Source organism: Paramormyrops kingsleyae, chromosome 19, assembly GCF_048594095.1.
Source record: "Paramormyrops kingsleyae isolate MSU_618 chromosome 19, PKINGS_0.4, whole genome shotgun sequence".
Classification (NCBI taxonomy): domain Eukaryota; kingdom Metazoa; phylum Chordata; class Actinopteri; order Osteoglossiformes; family Mormyridae; genus Paramormyrops; species Paramormyrops kingsleyae.
Genome location: NC_132815.1, coordinates 8,085,313 through 8,105,181, shown reverse-complemented (window position 1 = coordinate 8,105,181; position 19,869 = coordinate 8,085,313). Strand labels below are relative to the sequence as shown.

General features: G+C 45.2%; 1 protein-coding gene across 2 annotated transcripts in view; it reads left to right on the top strand.

The window, feature by feature from the left end:
* The window catches only part of galnt14 (UDP-N-acetyl-alpha-D-galactosamine:polypeptide N-acetylgalactosaminyltransferase 14 (GalNAc-T14)), a 71,296-nt gene that overhangs the window by 14,175 nt on the left and 37,252 nt on the right, over nt 1-19,869 (top strand). For both annotated transcript variants that reach the window (XM_023840932.2, XM_023840933.2), the window contains exon 2: nt 1,792-1,961. In XM_023840932.2, coding sequence (XP_023696700.1) covers nt 1,792-1,961 — 170 coding nt within the window. The remainder of the gene's footprint in view (nt 1-1,791; nt 1,962-19,869) is intronic.

Sequence of the window (19,869 nt, the reverse complement as noted above, 5' to 3'; positions counted from 1 at the left end):
ATTATAGACGAGAGCTTCATAAAGCATTCAAAATGCATAAAAACATGCATATAATGTGTTATGAGCTTTTAATAAATATTTATAGCCATGTTTGGTAATGTTTTACATTAACTGCACCTTCATAATGCTTTTATATTGCATTTCTAAAACGTTCTATGCACCTTGTTAATGTATTCATTAAGTATTCATAAAACATTTATAAACATCATGTATGTATACCTTAACACCCTAACATCCCTTAACAGCTGTAATATACATTAATAACGAACATTATACAACAATAACGAACATTATAATTGTATAATCATGTAATATTTGTTATTAATATGTATTAAAGGTGTTGAGAGATGTTAGGATGTTAAGGTGTACAGTACTTGCATGCTGCTTATGAATGTTCTATGAATGCTTTATGAAAGCGCACTGAATGTTCAATGAATGCATTATGAAGGTGCACCTAATGTAAAGCGTTACCCCATGTTTATAATGTTTTATGAATACATTGTAATTACAGTATAAACATGGAATTCATAGAAAGCAAATAGTATTCAGCATCTTTCGGAAGGATTCAAGATTCAAGATTCAAGATCTTTATTTGTCACATGTGTAGTCATACAAGTACAACAACACAGTGAAATGTACCCTGAGCCGCTCCTTGACTGTGCAAACATTAACAAAAGTAAAAATAAGTCAAAATAAGTAAAGAAATGAGTGCAATAGAATAAGTATAACTGTATAAATGTAAGGGCAGTGCATAGTTTTAAAGTGCATTGTGCTATAATAGCACCGCAATATAAAAACAGTGTGCATATAAAGTCCTGTTTCAATTAAGTAATGCTATGAGGGGAGTGGGGGCATGGTCTGATTTAGGACTCGGATGGCCTGAGGATAGAAGCTTCTCTTGAGTCTTTCTGTTTTGGGTGATTAGGCTCCCTCCTGAGTCTGACAAATGGCCAATTTCTTAACCGTCACACTGCCTGCCTGTTCCGACTGCTGCCATTCCAGCACCAGGAAGTTAGCGTGCAGTTAGCTGTGGAAGCCTACAGTATGCTACCTGCCAAACGCAGCCAGAAAGGGCGGCCCATCATGTTCAACAGCCAGGCCGCTATACATGCTCTGAAGTACATTTTTAAACACTTTTTTTAATTTTATACTTTGGAATTCTGTACATGGTCGGTTTGCTCGTAGGAGTCTTACTTGCAGAAAAATATTCTGAGGGCAGAACAAGAAATGATTGGTTCAGAGAGATAACCAATCAGACTGTAGAAGAGGTGGGTCCAAGCACCTAGAGGAGGTAGGCCCAACACATCTGATTGGATGATCCTGCCTCCTATAATTGTTTGGACCCACCTCTTCTACAATCTGATTGGTCATCTCTATGAACTGGTCATTTTCCCTTTTGCCCTCAGAACACTTTTGTGTAAGTGAAACTCTCATGAACGGCCTAATTTTACTCTCAAATAATTGCATTTCTTAAATAGCAATGTGCAGAGGGAAATCCAACCAGACATTTAAAAGTCAGAAAATATATATGAAGAGGCATAGGCAGGAAGTAAGAAAATTAGTAGTTTGTTCTGAGCAGTTGCCCTGTTGTCCACTATTGATTAAAATTAAATTGTCATTTAAAGCAGCTTCTATGAGGACCATCCATTTTCTACGCAAAAATGGAGGGGGCCCTTATTTACTAGAAGGGTGGGGTGTTACTATTGTTCTTATCGGTTCTTATCAGTCCCACATTGCATTTTGGCCATCGGCTACGGGGATGAAACGCCAATGAAGAATGTTGTGTTTCAGCTCACGGAAGCAGAATGGGACGACCTCCTGGAGCAGTTCGAGGAGAAGAGCTACCTCAGCGTGCGCCGATGGAAGCCAGGTCACGACCCCTACAAGCTGTACGCCTTCAACCAGCGTGAAAGCGAGCGCATCCCCAGCAATCGCGGCCTGAGAGACACCCGCCATTACAGGTACGGGGGTAGCGGGGCCTCGGGGGTGACGGGGGGGGCATTGTCTGTGGGCAGCTGTCTCAGCGCTTTTTCCTGTTCTCTTTATGCGTGTGTGGGTCTGTGTGTGTGGGTGTGTGTCTATGTGTGAGAAGGAGAGAGAGAGAGAGAGATACCAGGTGTACATTGTATTGTGGAGACTAAATGTCCCCACAATGTAATAAAAACCTGATGTTTTTACGTTGTGGGGACCATTTTTTCGGTCCTCACAAAAGGGAAGCTGAATTTGATTAAAATATGTGACTACAATCAAAAAACTAAAAATGGCAAAATTTTTATGGTTAATATTAGGGCTGGGTAGGGGTTACGGTTGTGATTGTCGGGGTTTGGGTTTTTCCCACAGAAATGAATGGGCAGCCTCCACAGAGATATGAATATAAACTTGTGTGTGTGTGTGTGTGTGTGGGGGGGGGGGGGGGTCTTGGTGTGAGTGGGTAGGAGAGAGTTTGTGTGTGTGTGTGTCACTCTTTCTCTGCCTAACATCCTGCTCACGTGTGACAGTCTATGCACACGCAGGTGTCTTTTTTTAAGTAGGATGCGTAGTGGGGGGGCGGAGGATAAATCTGTATTTGTGTTTTGCGTGCTGTGAGAGAAGGAGAAATAAATCAGCGTTGGTACGCTGGCGGGCAGGTGGGCGAGGCCGGGGCGTGAGTGCGCGCAACGCCGCGCGTTTTGGCAAATGAATTTCCCTCCGCCTAAATGGCCCACATTATGCAAGCTCACATTCAGGCTGTCAGATCCAGCTTCCTTTGCGCTGAAGGATGGCTTGTTTCTCCACATTGTTCACTGTGTTTCCTAAAGAGGGGGGTATGCTTTTTAACAGATGACAGTGGGCTTATCTGCTGTGGGGGTGTTGCAGCCACCACGGGCTGCGTCGAGGGAGATAATTGCCTGGTGCGGCCCGGTTTGCCTGGGCCACCCCTTTCCATTTTCTCATTAACTCCGTTTTATTCCGATGCCCTCAATTAGGCCGCGCTCCTCTGCGTCTTGAGGCGGAAACACCGACCACCGCGTCGCCCCGAGATGCAGTGGAGGGCTCGCCCCGTAGCGGATGAGTCGGCGCCAAGATGCATTTCTCCGTAAACACTGATTCGGCACACTGACCCGGCGCCAAGTGAGAAACAAGTTCACGCAGGGGTTGAGGTTGCAGATGCGCCTTGCGTCTAAGGGACAAGCAGAAATACATCATGGCAACGATGGAAGACCACGGGGCGGGGGGGGGGGGAGGATGCTGGGAGAGGCAGACGCGTGAGGGCAAGAAGCCACCAGAAGGAGCTCACCATGAGCACTCAGCGAAAACATCCATCATAAGAAGAAAGCAAACACATCCTTCTGCCTTCCATGTGGAGGCAAGTCTCTCAATGAAAACACAAGTTTTTGATGAGGCAGTCTACAAATCACAAGTTAATTAGTCAAGTGATTCAGCCCTATGGCATCCTGGGATGATGATATGCAGGAAGATGGCGGCCATTTATGTTGACGACCACTCTCTGGCCCTAAGTTGGCGAATACTTGAGTCATTGGTTTTCCGCTCCTGTTCCGACAATCCAGAAATACCAAGCTCTGTCTTGAGTTCCTCCTGCCCTATTTGGGTGTCAGCGTTCCTGTGTCCATCAGATGGGATCCTGTCCAATGCTTCTGCTAATCTGCTGGATAGCACAAGCCCCTGGGAGAATGCACTGCTTTCATCCATTCTTATATTCCATGCCATTGCTCTTGTGTAACCGACTGTTCTACAACAAAGCGTCGACACGAGCAGGAGTTTGGGGTGGGATTTGCGGCATTCCAGCTCCCGTGTCTCTGAAACCGGGCAGAAAAAGCTCAACCACCGAGTCCTTGTGGTGGAAACTCCAGCGGGAAGATGGGCCGCTGGAATGTAGCAGCACAGTATGTTCTGGCAGCTTTGGAAGCAAGGGTGCTCATTCGGGCCGTCAAGCCTTCATTTACGTCTTGTGCAGAAAAAATCCTCCTGAGTTTCAGTCAATTGCCTAAGTAACGAGTTTTTGGGATGTTGTCCGTTGTATTTCCTGGAGGTTTTTTTTTTTTTTTAATTTTCAGGACCAAATCTCTTGCGGTAAGATAACACATTTTAACAGTTACGATGGTCTGAAATGCTTCAGAAACGTAATGCTGAAAAAAAACGTGAAGAAAAAGCCACAGGGATAATTATAGTGGAGAAAACAGTTAGTTTTATCACTTTGTTAATTAGTTAGTTTTTTTCAAGCACAACCTAATGCCAGCTTATTGTGAAGGGGATAAACATCAGCCCAGGCCACCTGAGCTCCTCAGCCAAAAGATCTCAATTCTGATTCTGAATTCTAGATCTCAGACTGCCATCCACAGGTATGAAGCCAAGTATCACTGAGAGCAAATTTCTGAAACTCACTCAGTTCACGGGATACGTTATGGAGAAAAGTTCTGTGGACTTGGTGAGTCTTGGAAATTTAACGCAGGCTCTTCATTGGATTACATTTCGGTTCCCATGCTGATATGATGAGGAGGCCTGACTTTAGGCCATTGGCAGCCTCATCTCAAAACCAACAAAGAGGGACTGAGTGAGTTTTGGAAGTTTGCCCTTCAATTCTAAGTTCAGAATTCTACAAGTCAGACTGCCATCCAGTCTGCACCATGTTTCAACTCAGATATAATTCTTTTTGGAGAGGCAATGCCATTTGTCAAACCACACTTTCTATAGGGCTGACACATAACAGTAGACAAACAAATCTGATACATAATTGAACAGTAGGAACTCTAGGTGTAAATCTGGGGTGTTTGAGGACCCTTTTTGCTGCTTAAGGTGTTACTGCTTGCTTGTAATAGACATTCAGGGTGCATTCGAGTGATTAGTAATTCAAAAAGGAGAGTAACCTTCTTTGATTTGTGGCTTATTAGCTGTTAAGTTCGCCTGCCTTGCAGTGGCATCGCTAAAACCATCTCTGGGGCTTCGCTGTGCTTTTAAATGAATAATTATGAGGCCTAATCAGGGTTTGCAACTCCTGTTCAAAAGTTTGTGCTTCAGCAATAAATGTCTGATCTTCCAGGAGCTGATGATTACCATTTTATTTTGCAGTGTTCAGCAAATGCCAAACGAGAGCAGTGCTATTGTTGGCAGTGACAGACTACTGATATTTTATTTGCTTTCTGAGGTCAATAGTTATGATCTCCAAGTAGTGGTATAAGAGTAATGAAGGGACTAGAAACATTTACTTGAATTTAAATTAAGTAAATAGCCCTGTATCAAGTTACCCCAATTTTTCTGGAGGTGCAGACTGTCCAGAACGTCTGAATAAAGCGGTGCTGTCATACAGTACCAGTCAAACGTCTGGACACACCTGCTTTTAACTCACTCTCGCATTTGCTTACCCTATAATAAAGGGTCTCAAGGCAATGAAGTAATGAATATCAAATTTTGCAAGAGAAGTGTTCAAATTTTCTCAAATTCGTGACTTTCCAAAGTAGCCCCTCCATTTCTTTGCTGACAGCATTGCGGACTTGCCATTCTTTCAAACCAGCTTCCCGATATAGCCAACAGACCTAAACCAGCTCTACGGGGTTTAGGTCGGGGGTTTGTGGGGGACCAGGTCATCATCTGTTGCACCGGTCCATCTCTTTGTTCACAAGATAATACTGCGCAACCACAAGGCGTGCATAGGATTGTCATCTTGAAAAACAAACGATTCTCTGTAGGTTAGTCCATACTTTTGACTGATACTGTGTGAGATTTTCTTGTCCCATCCACTGTCTGGCTAATTTGGGCACTTTTTTGTGACTGCCAGCAGGATTCCTGCCCTGATAATTCACCATGGCAACGCTGAGTCCTGCATTCCCAGATCCTGGGTGACGGGCCCTCCTTCGCACTGTGCTGGTTGTAGAAGGTGGTTGGGGGGTGTGTGACTCCTGTACGCGCGTCGGGGTAGCGAGTGATGAGTAGATGATTGCTGTTTTCGGACCCAGCGCACGTCTAACAGGATTCATGCTTAGATATTTCTATATGTCATCAAGAAGAGATTAATAAGACGTTCTTGGCATGTCGTCTTTGTTTAAAAATTCACGTTTGCCGTAAAACGAAGAGTCACCCCTGTTGTGCCTAATCAGCAAGCCTGGAAACATCGCAGAGCTGGTTGCCAAGGACTCTTTTTCTGTAATATTTATCTTGACGCTCAGCCAGTTCAGAATTCTCGCTGCTAGCGTGCCCTCTGTAAACAAAAACCAATAATGCTTCGTTTTTAGCTGAGAACATGTTCAATGTGAGGCTCGGTGAGCCTCATGCAATTCAAATAGTAAAACAAACGAAAAAACAAATGAATGCAAAACACTGTCAGATTAAAATGACTGGGAAGTGCATTGATGTGCTCACTACCAGCATATTTTGTCCAAATGTTTGTCAGGCCTGACTGTCACAGATTTAGCCTGTGAGTTGAAGCAGTTTATATAACTTTGTTATAAGCAACGTGGTTTCCTCTTAAGCAAGGATTTGACTTCAGGCATCTTCAATTCTCCCGTCTGCTTTTTGGCTTTTATGATGCTACTGAGAAATAGCAATCGTGCAGAAAACAATGTCTTGAAGCTAATTAAACTTAGGGGGGACGCGTAGGGTTCCTTATAGCCATACAGGAGCTGAATGCATGCGGATTTTACGCCATACAGCTCGTGCAATCAAGAAACAGCTCACTTAAAAAAATAAAATGAAGAAATACCCAGTCCCCACACAACCTCCATATCTGGCTTTTTTTCTCCATTCTTTGAAATGCCTGAATTCTGCTGCATATAACATCACATATGAATCATTCACAGTCATCCCAGTGAAGCAACGTTCCGGTGCCTGACTCTGTCAGCATGATTAAAAGGGGATCGAATGGCATTGCATTCTTTTTAAGGTGGCTCATTTTTCAGTTTCATCTTTGATAGAAAACGTGCACTGAAGTCATTACACCTGGGGTGTTGATTACCTCGCCCGGCTCCCTCTACTTTCAAATTGATGTGCTGCATGTACCGTCTTCCCATCTGGATGGAGGACTGGAAGTAGATCAAAGTCATCTCAAGCAATGGTACGCCATATATGGATCATGAGGATGTAGTTAACCAATAGGATCCAAGCAAAACAATGTTAACTGGTTAATCAAGAGAAGGTCATATCTTCACTTGTGCTAACAACGTGATGGTTGTCAGCTCAAATCCCAGGAAACACACATAAATTGTAACCCTTATCTCAACTGGTTATCCACATTGGACAAAGCGTCAGGTAAATGTATTAATATTAAATGTTGGACAATTAGCAATAAGCCGTGAGCTAATTAAAGAAGCTGTTGCTAACACTGCAGGCAGTATTGGTCGTAGCCCATGTGGAGCTCTAGGCAAGTGTGACCGCTGACGCCCCCCGTCTAAGGCAAAGTGAAATTGGCCGGCATGTCCGCACCGCCCTCTGAAGTTGGCACCCTAGGCGGTTGCCTATGTCAGCTATGGGATTGATCAGCCGTGACTACATGTCTTGGTTCGTTATGCACAGTGAGGCAGTAACCCCCCTCTACCTCCAGCCCAAACTTTGAGGAAGTAAAGCCCACAGCCCCCTTCGCCACAATTTCCTAGTGAAAGCTGATGGGGCCAAACACCCCCCCCCCACACCGAAATAGCTGAGCCCCGGCTATCCCCGAGGCAGCGAGTTGGATCAGCGGAGCGCGCTTTATGACACAGCCGTCAGCCCGCCGAGCGTGAAGGAGCGGTCCTGAATAGGGAACGTGAACAGAAGGTCCAGTGACATGAACGAGATGTAATTGGGCTGTCAAAAGGCAGGCAGATATTAGGTTTGTGGGGGGAGGTGGGGGGCCGGCCCATTCAGCGGTTCTCCACAGATCCCTAATGAAATAATTCATGCAAATAGCCTGGGATAATGGAATAGGGTGCGGATGAAAGGCGTGGAGGTGCTCGACTATGAAACATTGGCGTCCCGTGGTTATAGCTCGCTAACAGGGAAGCTATGTCACATAAAACACGTTGTCACATATAGTGGGATTCACGCTTCAGCTTCCCATGCTCCCGCATTTTTAGCTGTTTCCCTCAGATTGTCACATCAAACAATTGAAGTTCTAACTATAACTATTGTGAGGCGTGTTATTTTTCCTACTCTGCAGATTAGAGTAATAATAAATGTGCGGAATGAGCTGCTTGCTCGACGTGAAGTTCGAAGAGGAGAGCTTCTCACCGGTTTCACGGTCCCCATATGTTCCTGTCATCGATTCTGTCGATCTTTCCACGTTTTTCCCTATTTTTCATCGTCACTATTATCGATGCGTCACTTTTCATGGTGAGGGTGGTGGGGACAGCGTGCCAAGCAGGTCAGACTACACCTTTCTTCTCTAGGCCCTGAGGTTTTTCTTAACGTTCTCCAGATGTTCCCACGCCAACTGGGAGACATAATTCCTCCACCATGTCCTGGGTCTCCCGAGGGTCCTCTGTTCTGTGGGACGCAGCCGGAACAGCGAACATGGTTGGAATTCTTATGAGATGCATGGAGCACCTCAACATATGCCTCTCTGTAAAGGAGCAGTTACTCTGTTTTAAAGTCCCTCTGGATTTACAAACTCCTCTCCCTGCCACTGAGAGTAACCCAGGACACCCCGTGGAGAAACCTCATTTCAGCTACTTGTACTTGCAGACTTTTCGTTTCAGTCATTACCCACACAGCTCATTGGCAGACATGAAGATCTTACGGGGTGCAGTTTGAGTGGTAAATGGTGATCTGATGACTTCACCACCATTGATCTGCTCAGTGCCCGCAACCAATCCGCCTGCCAGTTGCACATTCCCTCTTCCCATTCTGGATGACCCTTCTCGGTACCTTTTCACCATCCAGAATTGTTCCAAAAATAACAATATCACTTAGTATCCATGTGCTGCTATACCGGGAAAGTTTAAACTCCAGGGAGTTATCGCAAGCTATGTGAGCATATGTAAACTCAACAGTTTGTCTAGGTAGTCGAGAACATAAGGTAAGTCAGGCCATTTACTCCGGTATGGAGAGATGCTGAGTTGTGTGGCTGGCGTTGCATGTCTTTGACACTCGCTATGAAGGCCGTAGCTACTTGTGTTAGCGATGCTGCTGGGGGGGAGTATTGACTTGGAAGAAAAGACCTTGCCTTGTGCAGCAAAAGAGAAAAAAATCATTAGGGCACGAAGGGGGTCTCTCCAATTACAGGTGTGTCGTCATGCGCTTAATATGGCCCACCCTTGTGTAACCCGGCACCCCCCCTGCCACAGGCTACAAATGAATGTGCAGACTGCAGACCTGTTTGTCAGGCTCCTGGTCTCTCAGCAGTGACAGTCATTCAATAACATTATATAAAATAAGCATTTTACTGTCCCTGTGAGCCAGACCTTTGTGCTGTCAGGAATGGGAAAGGACTGAATAAAGCCTTTCCTTTATTTTCTTTTCTGGTACAGTAGCCAAATGTGTACATATGAACATCCATATTGTCTAACGCTGTACAGGCTACTATATCACTAGCTGGAACCAATAATAACCATTCGCATTCCTGCATCTTTGGCTTTCAGTCCCTTTTTATAGACTGACAAGAAATAACCCCAGGCCTTGTGAAATTCCTAAAATCACATCCATTTGCTGTGTAGCGACTCCTTTTCTTGCTCTCTCCACTAGCATAGCACAGGCAAGAGTTTTCGTCTTTATAACATGCTCCAAACAAACTGTCTGTCTCTCTGAGAACCTGCTGACATTGTGTGAAGCGTGGTATGCTTTTGAGGTTCTTTCCAGGCTCTTTTACCATTTTTAATGTTCTTCTGAGGATCTTTTGGGGTTCTTGAATTTAGCGTTCACCGCGGTCTGGAGAGCGCCCTGGTTTCCTGCCTGCACACGCATCTCCCATCGGGTCCGTTGACAGACCATCCAAATCGGAGAAACAAAACCCCACCCCTGCCCTGGCCTCTCGCAAAGCTCTCTGTCACGGTGACTCACTGCAGCTCCCTCCCGCTCACACACCTGCTGCCCATGGGGCACTGGCATGAGTAAGATACGCTGAATCCGTTCCCGCCGTTGCTCTGAAGCGTCCTACGCGATAAGCGCCGCCGCGACTTGTCCCCATTCTCTTGTCCCATCTACCAATGCTCCGCTGGAGGCCCCTCCCACGGCGACGCCATATTCAGCCGACGCCCCGGGCCAGAGAAGCAGCGCTATGCTCACCGAGGCATCAAAACAGAAACATTCCACGTCGGCATTTTTTGGCAGTGGGCGGTTATCCACCCCCCCCCCCCCCCCTGCCGGTTTATTTCCACCAGAAAGTGACATTTCTGGGCTATAATAGGCAGGGTGGCCATGAGTTTGGACCTGTCTCTGACCAGTCCACATGTGCATTCCCGCTGTGGGTGTTTTAAGTGTGTTAGAGCTCAGTCTCCGTCTCTCCGTCAAGCACCTCTCAGTCACTGTAATCAGTCTGGGTTGCCAGTGAGGCAGACGGTGTGGGTACTGACGGCTCAGCGGTGGGGAGCCATCCTAATACCTGCCATAGTTGGATCGCTGCTGTTCGTGCTGCTTCGGCCGTCCTGCCTCGTCTTCCGCCATTGGCTCCGCGGCTTGTGACGGGCCAATAGGTGACGGTGCCCCTTTTACCAGCGGGGTTTGTGGGAGAACATGAAACGGTGCTTATTGTTTGATGACCTGAAGTTTTGTATGTGAAGTAGTGAACCATTTTTCTTATTTAAATGAAAAGCTCCAATTACGTTATTATACATATTATGCCTGTTTTCTTTCATTTAATCGTCTCCGTTTGTCTTCTCATGCGACACCTTACAGGGTCATGTGAGAAACTTGCGGGCAACAGGATTTTTTTTCAAGTCCCCAGAACGGGCACCCCCATCATACCCAGATATAAAAATGTATAATGTTATGAAGGTGATTCAGTATAAGAGACAGTGCTCATAATACCATTTAATGACCAATAAAAAGGTTTTACTGGAGGTCATATGAGGAAGCACATGACACTGGAACCCAATGGAGACAGCACCTGAATCACCTATTTTGGTGAGGCTCCCTCTACCTATATGAATAGCCAGATATTCACATTGGGGGGCCTGGCTTTTAGTGTACTGTGATTGGCTGCTGTCATGGGCGTTGTCCTCAGGGACGGGGCATGTGATTGGCTGCTGTCATGGGCGTTGTCCTCAGGGACGGAGCCTGTGATTGGCTGCTGTCATGGGCGTTGTCCTCAGGGACGGGGTCTTCTGCAGGACTGACCTTCTTTACGGGTGTGTTTTCTTACCGAGTGGAAAACCATCACACCCAGTCCTCAGAAGATTAAATCACTGTGAATAATTGTGCACTCCACCAGTTTATCTCAGTTTTGGGAGCGTAAAAAGGAATCGGAGCATTCATTATTTCAGTCCGCCTTTCATGTTTGGGAACTTTTGAGAAAAAAAAGTGAACTCGATGGCCCAATTCTCTCTGTGCATAACTCAATTAATTTAAAAAATGTGCACTATTTAGGATTCATGTCAGTTTATGAAGCTAAACCTGAATTAACCATGACATGCACATGAAATGTTTATATAATTATATATTATTATAGCTGGTCATCACCCTGTTATGGGCCAAGGTGTCCCTTCCCTGCTTGTCAAGGCTCGGCCGACGCCGTACTCTCTAAGTGGTTGGAAGAAAGATAGAAGATCTTTATATTTAGAGGACAGTTGTTATTTATCAGTTTGGATATCTACTTCCCTGATGGAATCTTATTTAGCAACATTTTACCAGCTGCTAACAAGCTAGCACTGATATTTCGAAGGCTAGTACTGAAACAAATATGGAGGTAAAGACAGAATAGCGTTAGCACGAGTAAGACAAATCCGTCATGGTCTCCAGTGCTTGGCTTTGTGCATTCCTCTCCGTGCCTTCAAGGCCAGTGTTCATTCCGGGGGGGGGGGGGGGGTAACAAATGCCGACACTGCAGGTTAACTGCTAGAGTGTTAAATCTCATGCAAAATTAGACTTTCGCAAGTATCTGAAGTGTGCCCCCCCCCCCCACCGGCCTGACCATGTGCCGCAGCCGTACAGGGCAAAAATATGTCAGCCACTGTGGTCAGTTTATATGGAATGAAATCAGGGCCAAGACCCACAGGGGTTTCTATTTATGAATGTTGAATTAATGCTGTGGAATTTTTTCGATTATAATTTTAGTTATACAGTCTACAGCCATATTTTGCTAATTTTATAATGCTGTCTTACACATTATACATACATTTTGTAATTTATAATAACTTTATTTTTTTTTCTCTTATAAAATTTTCTAAATTTATGAAACATTTAATTATTTTAAAACCTTTTAATAGTTTTGAAGCATGAACATCTTGGACCCCCGGGGGAGATAGACTCACTAAATGCTGGATCCCACCTTTCTGAACACTGGATTCCTACTGGTCATTCATGCGTTATTGTTCCCTTATTGATACCTCTGCTGTTTCCTAAGTTTGAGGGTTTGTGCTTTTTTGCGGTGTGTACATGCTTTCCAGTCATTGAAAACGTAGTCTAGTTTGTGACGGTGCACTTTACTCCTGAACGGTCTCGAAGCTTCTCCATCCTGTCTTGTCGGCAAGTCATGCGCTCGTCTTTCGTTCCTTGTTTTCTCAGCGTGCGTGGTTTTCATCCCCGACTGTTTCTATCTATGATTACAGGAGAAGACATGCACAAGATCGGCGATTTAACATGGGTGACGCCTCGAGGAGTCTTGAAGCAGGAGTACAAGCCGTGGATTTCAATATATCCGCATTTGCTATGCTGCTGTGCAGTTTCTTCAGATTTTTTGGCGTCTTAGTTCTGTGATATCGAAACTCTACCATAGTTGCACTTTGATGACTTCAAAAACATATCCATAATGTAGATAAGACTTGCCGATCCCTAGAGGGGGGGACGTTCTCATTTGTTATCAAAAGGGGCACTTGGTAAAACTTGCGGGTCGGTTCGGGGGATGGGCCTGGACGATGGACCTAGGGGATACCCCTCCACCCCCCCTGCCTCTTCGCCGCCGCCTCATACCTCCGTGGTCGAAGGTTCGAATCCTGCCCCTTCTCAGTGTGTGTGTGGGGTTTCCATGTTCCCCCACTATTGCACTATTGCATGCAGGGAAATTGCCATTTCAAAATTGCCAATAGTGTACGTGTGCCCTGTGAGAGGTTATGACACTGTCCTGGGAGTTCTCCTACCATGTGACCGCTGCACAGGAAATTGACACAGCCCCTCCCATCACACCTGTAATCAGGTAGATGATGGACTGCTGGAGTACGTAGGGCTCTCACCCACGTATCCATAGTAACGTCACAGCTGTACCTCTATGTATTTTTCCAAACGTATATGGTTATATATCCGTTCACCTTCATCAAATAAGCGCTGGAGAAGTAGTCCTGCTACCCAGATTAGCTGCTGTTTAACTGTCATACAATTGATGCATGTTAACACAGCAAAAAGGTAATGAACCACTTGGGTTTAACAGTAGAGTTACTCTACCATCACGTGGTAATTCTGTCGATTACACATTGACAGGAAAAAAAAGGAAGATGGGAGTCATGAAAACGACCGGGAATATAGTTCGAGTCCATCTCAAATGGACTTCTACCTCTTCAGTGGAAGAGTCACTGAGCGCGTGGGTTGAACGACTTTGAAAATGGTTATAGCTTTTCATATTTTAAAACCTCAGCTGCATGCACTGAAACTGAGGATTTATATTTTGGAATTGATAGTGAAGTCAGCACGGGCAGAACAGGCCAGGCTCTCACAGACAGGAGCTAGGCATGGGAATCGAACTCTCAGCTGACAGCGCTTCCCAATGTACCTGTTCTCGTGCTTGTGCAAATGGCAAATAAAGCTTCATTTTATTTCATTTCACCTCTGGAGATGGGCAGCCACTGAGCCAGTGAGAGTAAAAGTATGATGCTAGGAGCGTATATACTCATCCGGCTTGATTCATCTACTGCTTCGTGCTTAATTTGTGAAATGTTGTGCAGGAGTGACAGGCAGCTCGCGCTGGAGACCAGCAGGACAGGGAATCGGCTCTAAGCCACCGATGGTGACATTTTCAGCTTCATTTAAATGCCTGTTAGCGCCACGTCTGTGTCGGCAACATCAATAAACCGATGTAGGATTAATTGCTGACGGGCCGTTCTCATTTTTAATCCCCTCCATAATCATTCAAGTCAAGCACAGGTTCCGGAATAATCGCTTATAGCCTCAGTTGCTAAAAGAATAACGTTGCCGTGATTTTTAAAAGGCGAGAGTTGTTATAAATCTCTGCATTCTTATGGACGTGAATTTTTTTTCCCCTTTGAGGAATAGGGTAGTAAATTGAGCCATTTATTCTAGAAACTGTATTGTGTCCCAATTATGCTGTAACTTATGAGTGAGTTGACGTTAATGGCATCCAAATAGCCTACATGGCTTTAGTGAAATTCTGACGTTGTGAGTCAATATCCACTCCCCCCCACAATCGATGGATGTTGTTTAGTGATTGGAAACCATTATGCTGAATGACACAGTCTTTTATATATTCGAAAGACAGGTGGATATCAGTTGCTCAGTGGTACATATCAATTACAGTCCACCCTGTGTTTGGTAGGCCGTTGAAATCAAGTCGTTTGAAAGTCTGGGGATTCAGTCTGTTTCTTTGCCTTTTTGTGATCGATGGGCGTAAAAAGGTTCTTGTGCAGAGAGTCAGCAATGGGTGGCCAGTCATCTGTGGTCTACCAGCAGAAGTCCACCTTGCCAGGAGATCCATTGTGGTTTTACCTTGGGCTACCTTTGATGGAAGCTCTGGCAACCTTCCCTAAAAACTGAGCTTTCTTTTTCCCTTTTGGAGGGTGTTTTCTTGACAGCTGCCCGCGAGATGGCAACTCTCTCTCTGGGAATTCTCAAAACCTCGCAGCAAAACAGTATTGCGTCTCCAAAGCTCTGCGGAAGGCATCTTAACTGGAATCTTTTTGCCCAAAAGAAAATGTGTGAACATTGGTGCAAGGATCGGTTTGGGTTTGAGTCAACAAACATGGCACTGAAAGTTTAACTGATTGTACCCTTGACTTGCTTTAGTATCCAAAATCTTGAGGTAACATGCTGTGTTAATGATGTGTTTACTAAGCTATAGTGATAATAATATACAAAAACAAAAAAGCTAGCACACTTGCATTGTGAGAGATTATCTGCTTGTTATGCAGTCTGGAAAATTGGCTTCTTTTGCCCCCAGGGACCATTAAAGGTCAATTAATGTAGTCCGCTTAACGACAGAAGGCTTTAGCAAATAAAACTTCGCTGGTTTGCAGTACGTTACATCAATAATGTTAAGATCGGGGTCAAATATGGAAGGAAGCTTTTAGGCAAGCACTTGCGGTCTCGCTCACCCGTGTCGCCCTGTTGTGAACTAATTCTTCAGTTCCATTACTGCCATAAACACCTACAGTAGCTGTGGTTCGTATGACTTTTGCAGTGCATCTTGTCTTGGTCATGATTTAACTAGGTGATGGGCAGTTGAGGCTAAGGAGGAATTGATTAGCCGGTTATAATTTTTGAAAGTTGTGGGAAAAAGTAATCAATGATCATAGTGGGTCATTTGGTGCGTTGGGATGTCAATGCCGTTTGCCCTCGTTGTTGGGTCGGGAGGGGCGGACACTGGGACCTGGGAGGAGCTTTGAGGGCGGGAGGGGCAGTAAAAATCGCTCAGCAGGCATCTGTCTCAGTCCTGGAGTCACTCCAGTGCAAAATATAATGTTGATCTCAGCAGCTGCTGAGGCAAGATATGCTCATCTCTGTCAGGACCTGTTTTCCAGCAGAAGGCAAATTATGTCTAATGACCATCCGTCCACTAAGTGCTGAGTGTTTTTTTTCCCCCTCTTTTTAATGAACATTTTAGGCGTCGGATTTGGTTGCCAATTATTTTTGTCAAAGTGTATATATCAAAAGCCTGGAAGCTCTCAGAGTGGTGAAAGGGACCAATTAGGGGCTGAAGGAAGCGTGCTCCTATTGGTTGGCTGCCTAATTGGGCCAGCCAATGAAAAACAGCAGCAGCTCTGCGCTCACCTTAATGGATTGCAACTGGGAGGGCAGGCTGAATACGGGGGTGCACATGCACTGCGGGGGAGCTGTTTGTCTCTCCAAGTGTGTATCCGTGTGAGGGAGGCTGGCGAGCATCCATCCATCCATTCATCCATCCATCCATCCACCTTCGGAAGGCACACATCCAGGACAGAGTCGCAGTGAGCCAGGAAATGGCAAAAATTCTACCAGCCAGCTTTCTGTTGTAAATATTTAATTCCAAGCAGGAGATAGTTATGAATTTTCTCTGCAGCCTGAGGATTACAGTGTTGCTTATTTAGCCTATCTCTTGGTCTGTTTAATTACATATAGGCATCTGCATGCACTCTCCAGTGAAACCACTATAATCAATCATTTCAATTATCCTGAGGTCTGCATAAAGGAGGATGAAAAATCAGGAATTGGGCTTGTAACAATCGAGTGTTTCTTCGCACTGCATTAGTGTTTCAGGGTCAAACACCATAAAGTTTAAAAGCATGTAAGGAAAGAGATATATTTGCCACTGCAGTCATTTTGGTTGTAAATGCATGCTGATACCCTGTGCTGGTAACAGTGTTCTCATCCCGTTTGGGATTTATTGCAGGATAAGGTGGTTTGTAGCAAAGTCAATGCCTTCAGGTTGTTTTTCTCAGTGGCCCAGGGCCTGTTTGTTAAAAAAAAATAAAAAAAATCCCTGACAAACAGTAATGTTGCGTGTTTCCTGTGCTGAGAGCAGCTCTGGGTTTAAATCGGAGGGTTCCAGCCTAATGCAATTGAACAACACTGGATGCTCCGCTGGTTTTCGTACGAGTGCACAATCGGGCGGCTTATTTTAACGGCCGAGGGTGTCGAAAGCCCAGTGGCAGATGGGGGGGTGCGGCCATTGTTCCCGACCGCCTGCCCTTCGCGGTGCCCAATCCCCTCGCTGCTCTCTAAGCAAACAAGCAGAGAGAGATCCGCTGTAGCCATGCGGAAAAACGGCGTGACGGGCCAGGAAGAGGCCGACCCACGTTACAGCCCATTATCCTTCAGGGCTGCTCCCACTGGACTATTGTGCTCGTTCGATTCAGTCTGCCTTCCAGAGAAACAGGGGGACAATTTCACCCATTATAAAGCCAGGGAATAAACTGTTTTCTCCTCTGAGTCCACCTTTGGTAGCCCTATTAAGCAGTGCCCCCACCCCAAATAAAACAAGAAAAAAAAATCTGGTTGTAAGTGCTTTGTGCTCAAAACCAGCCGGCCCAGAACCGCACGTCCTCAAGTTATGAGTGAATTACAAATGCGATCCGTGCAGCCAGATTTAAAAACACTCTGCTCATAATGAGTAACAAGGACTGACTGACCTGAAAGGGAGGAGAAGAGACAGGATATTAAATAAACACAGATTTATTAGAGGATAACGTACGTGAGCACTAAATTCTCAGCACTCTTTATAGTCACTTAGATAGACTCAGACTCCTATTGATTCTGTTATCTGGGTCTGTGTCCGGCAGATAAACAGTTTTTTTCCTAGCGCAGGTCTAATTTTAATAACTACTGCAGTTGCAGCGGCTGATCTATTGTTCCGCGCACAGCTCCGCGCAAACACAACGTGGTGCGGCGAGACGCGGCTAGGAGCGAGGAGTGAAAACCTTTTAAGAGAGACGGATGCCAACGGGCGGCTATATATCTCATTATTTTATGGAGCGGTTTCCCAGAAATGCACTTTTTACGCTGCAGGGGACGGCCTGCAGTACCACGGTACCTCGCAGAAATCCCCCGGCCATATGCTCGCTCTTTACACAGACGCTCCGTCCAGCGGAGGCCCTAATTACACACCGTGCAGGACTTATTGCAGCGGCCCGTATGTCTAAAATAGGCCGCTGGGAAATGGCACCATGTCGCGCGGTTTGTGGCGTAAGTAGCGCCCGGGCTGCGACGCGACAGAACAGCCGGGACTGTTTCCGGGGTTGCGGCATTCAGTTTTTTTGTGCATGCGAGCGTCGCGTGGCACTGAAGATTCGTTAGCTGTGGCATCTGTGCTTTCATACCTAATTTCTGTCATTTTCCTTCTAGCACGTCACGTTCTACTCATTTTTGCTGACATCTTTATCGACAACGGCCAGACAAGATAAGATAAGAGGAACTTCATCGATCCCAGGGGGAAATTCTGGTGTATACAGCAGAAAAGTACATAACGTGCTGACAGACAAACATCTAGTGTAAAAGAAGACAAAGACAGTTACACATAATGCAGACAGATAGATAGAGATTGTGGCTAAATGTCATTCGTTACGTACACATCAGTACAGTAGCATCAGCAGTCCATTCATCCATTCATGTATATATTCTTTCATCCATCCATCAATTCATCCATCCCTCTTCCATAAATGCTTTTCCATTACAGGATGACAGACTGTCCCAAAAAGCATAGGGCACAAGGCTGGGAATACCCTATTAGGGATGTCAGTCCATCGCAGGGCACAAGGCTGGGAATACCCTATAAGGGATGTCAGTCCATCGCAGGGTGCACAACACAGGAGCGTTATCTTCATGCATTGGTTCCGCAATAAGTGATATTGACTGGATCCTTCTGGAAACCGTGGGTGCTTCTGCCAGGGCTGAAATGACTCTTGTATCCCAAAACACGCTGTTCTTAAGTTTAAAATATGAGCGTGCACCACATTTCCCTATAAACCTAATGTTACTGGCAAGCCCAGGGGTGTCCGACTGTGCTGCCTGACTAGAATGAAAGTTCAAAATATATGCCATTAATATTCCAGGCAAATAAGCAAATAAACCTATAAATAAAATGGATTCGAAATTGTTTCTCTAATGATAATTGCGTGACAATCGCAGGCCCTGCAGATGTGCTTTATTTGGCGAGAAATCTCCCACACCTTGCATGTGAGGCTGGAGCTCCTGGCAGTAAGGTAAATGATGTATACTTTATCTGTACATGTTGTAAGTCTACTGCATTTACTCATAAGATCAGATTGGGGAGTCAGGTGCCTGAGAAACAACAGAGCTCCTTCCTCATGTTCGTTGATTGAGGTCCTTTATCCAGTTTCTTTAAAAACAGAGATGTATTGTCTCTCCTGTCCCAGGCTTAGGCGGCTATGTGATAAACTGCATGTGAAATTAATAAAACTGTATTTACAGTAGGTACAGAGTATCACATTTTTAAGGGTTATTGCTTAGAGATATTTCTCAGGACCATAGCGGAAAGAAATCCGCTTTCAGAAATTTATTCCTGACTTTTTAAAATAGTATAAAGAAACGTGTAATCTCATTATAGTACTGTGAAGCAGTATTTTCTCCATGTGAGATTTGGCATATTTGTATACTCGTCATTTATTTACCAAAGAAATTTATGCAACATTCAATGCCCTGTGTGGAAAAAGTAATTCCCCTCTTATGCTCGATAACCGGTTATGCCGTGCTAATCGCCAGTGGCTACGACTAAACGCTTCCTGTAATTATCGATCGACCTCCCCCGGCACAGTGCCGAAATGCTAGCCCAGAACTGTTCTGACTCAGTGACATTTGTAGGTTTATAAGCAAGGGCAGCACTGGAGCTTTTGTAACAGCTTGGCCAGAATTAGGGCTGGACTTCTGACGTAGACTGGTTAGTGTGTTTTGGATCGGATCGTTGGTCTTGCTCCATGCCCCAGCTGTGCCTCAGCACATAAAAACACAACAAAATGCATCCCAGGAACAGTCATGGTTCCTTCAGCGATGGTCAGTGACCAAGGTCCTAATGTTGCAAAGCATCCTTTAGGCTGGTTCACCACCATTGCACTTCATGATCATTATGGGGTTTTCAATTTGGCTAGCAAGCAT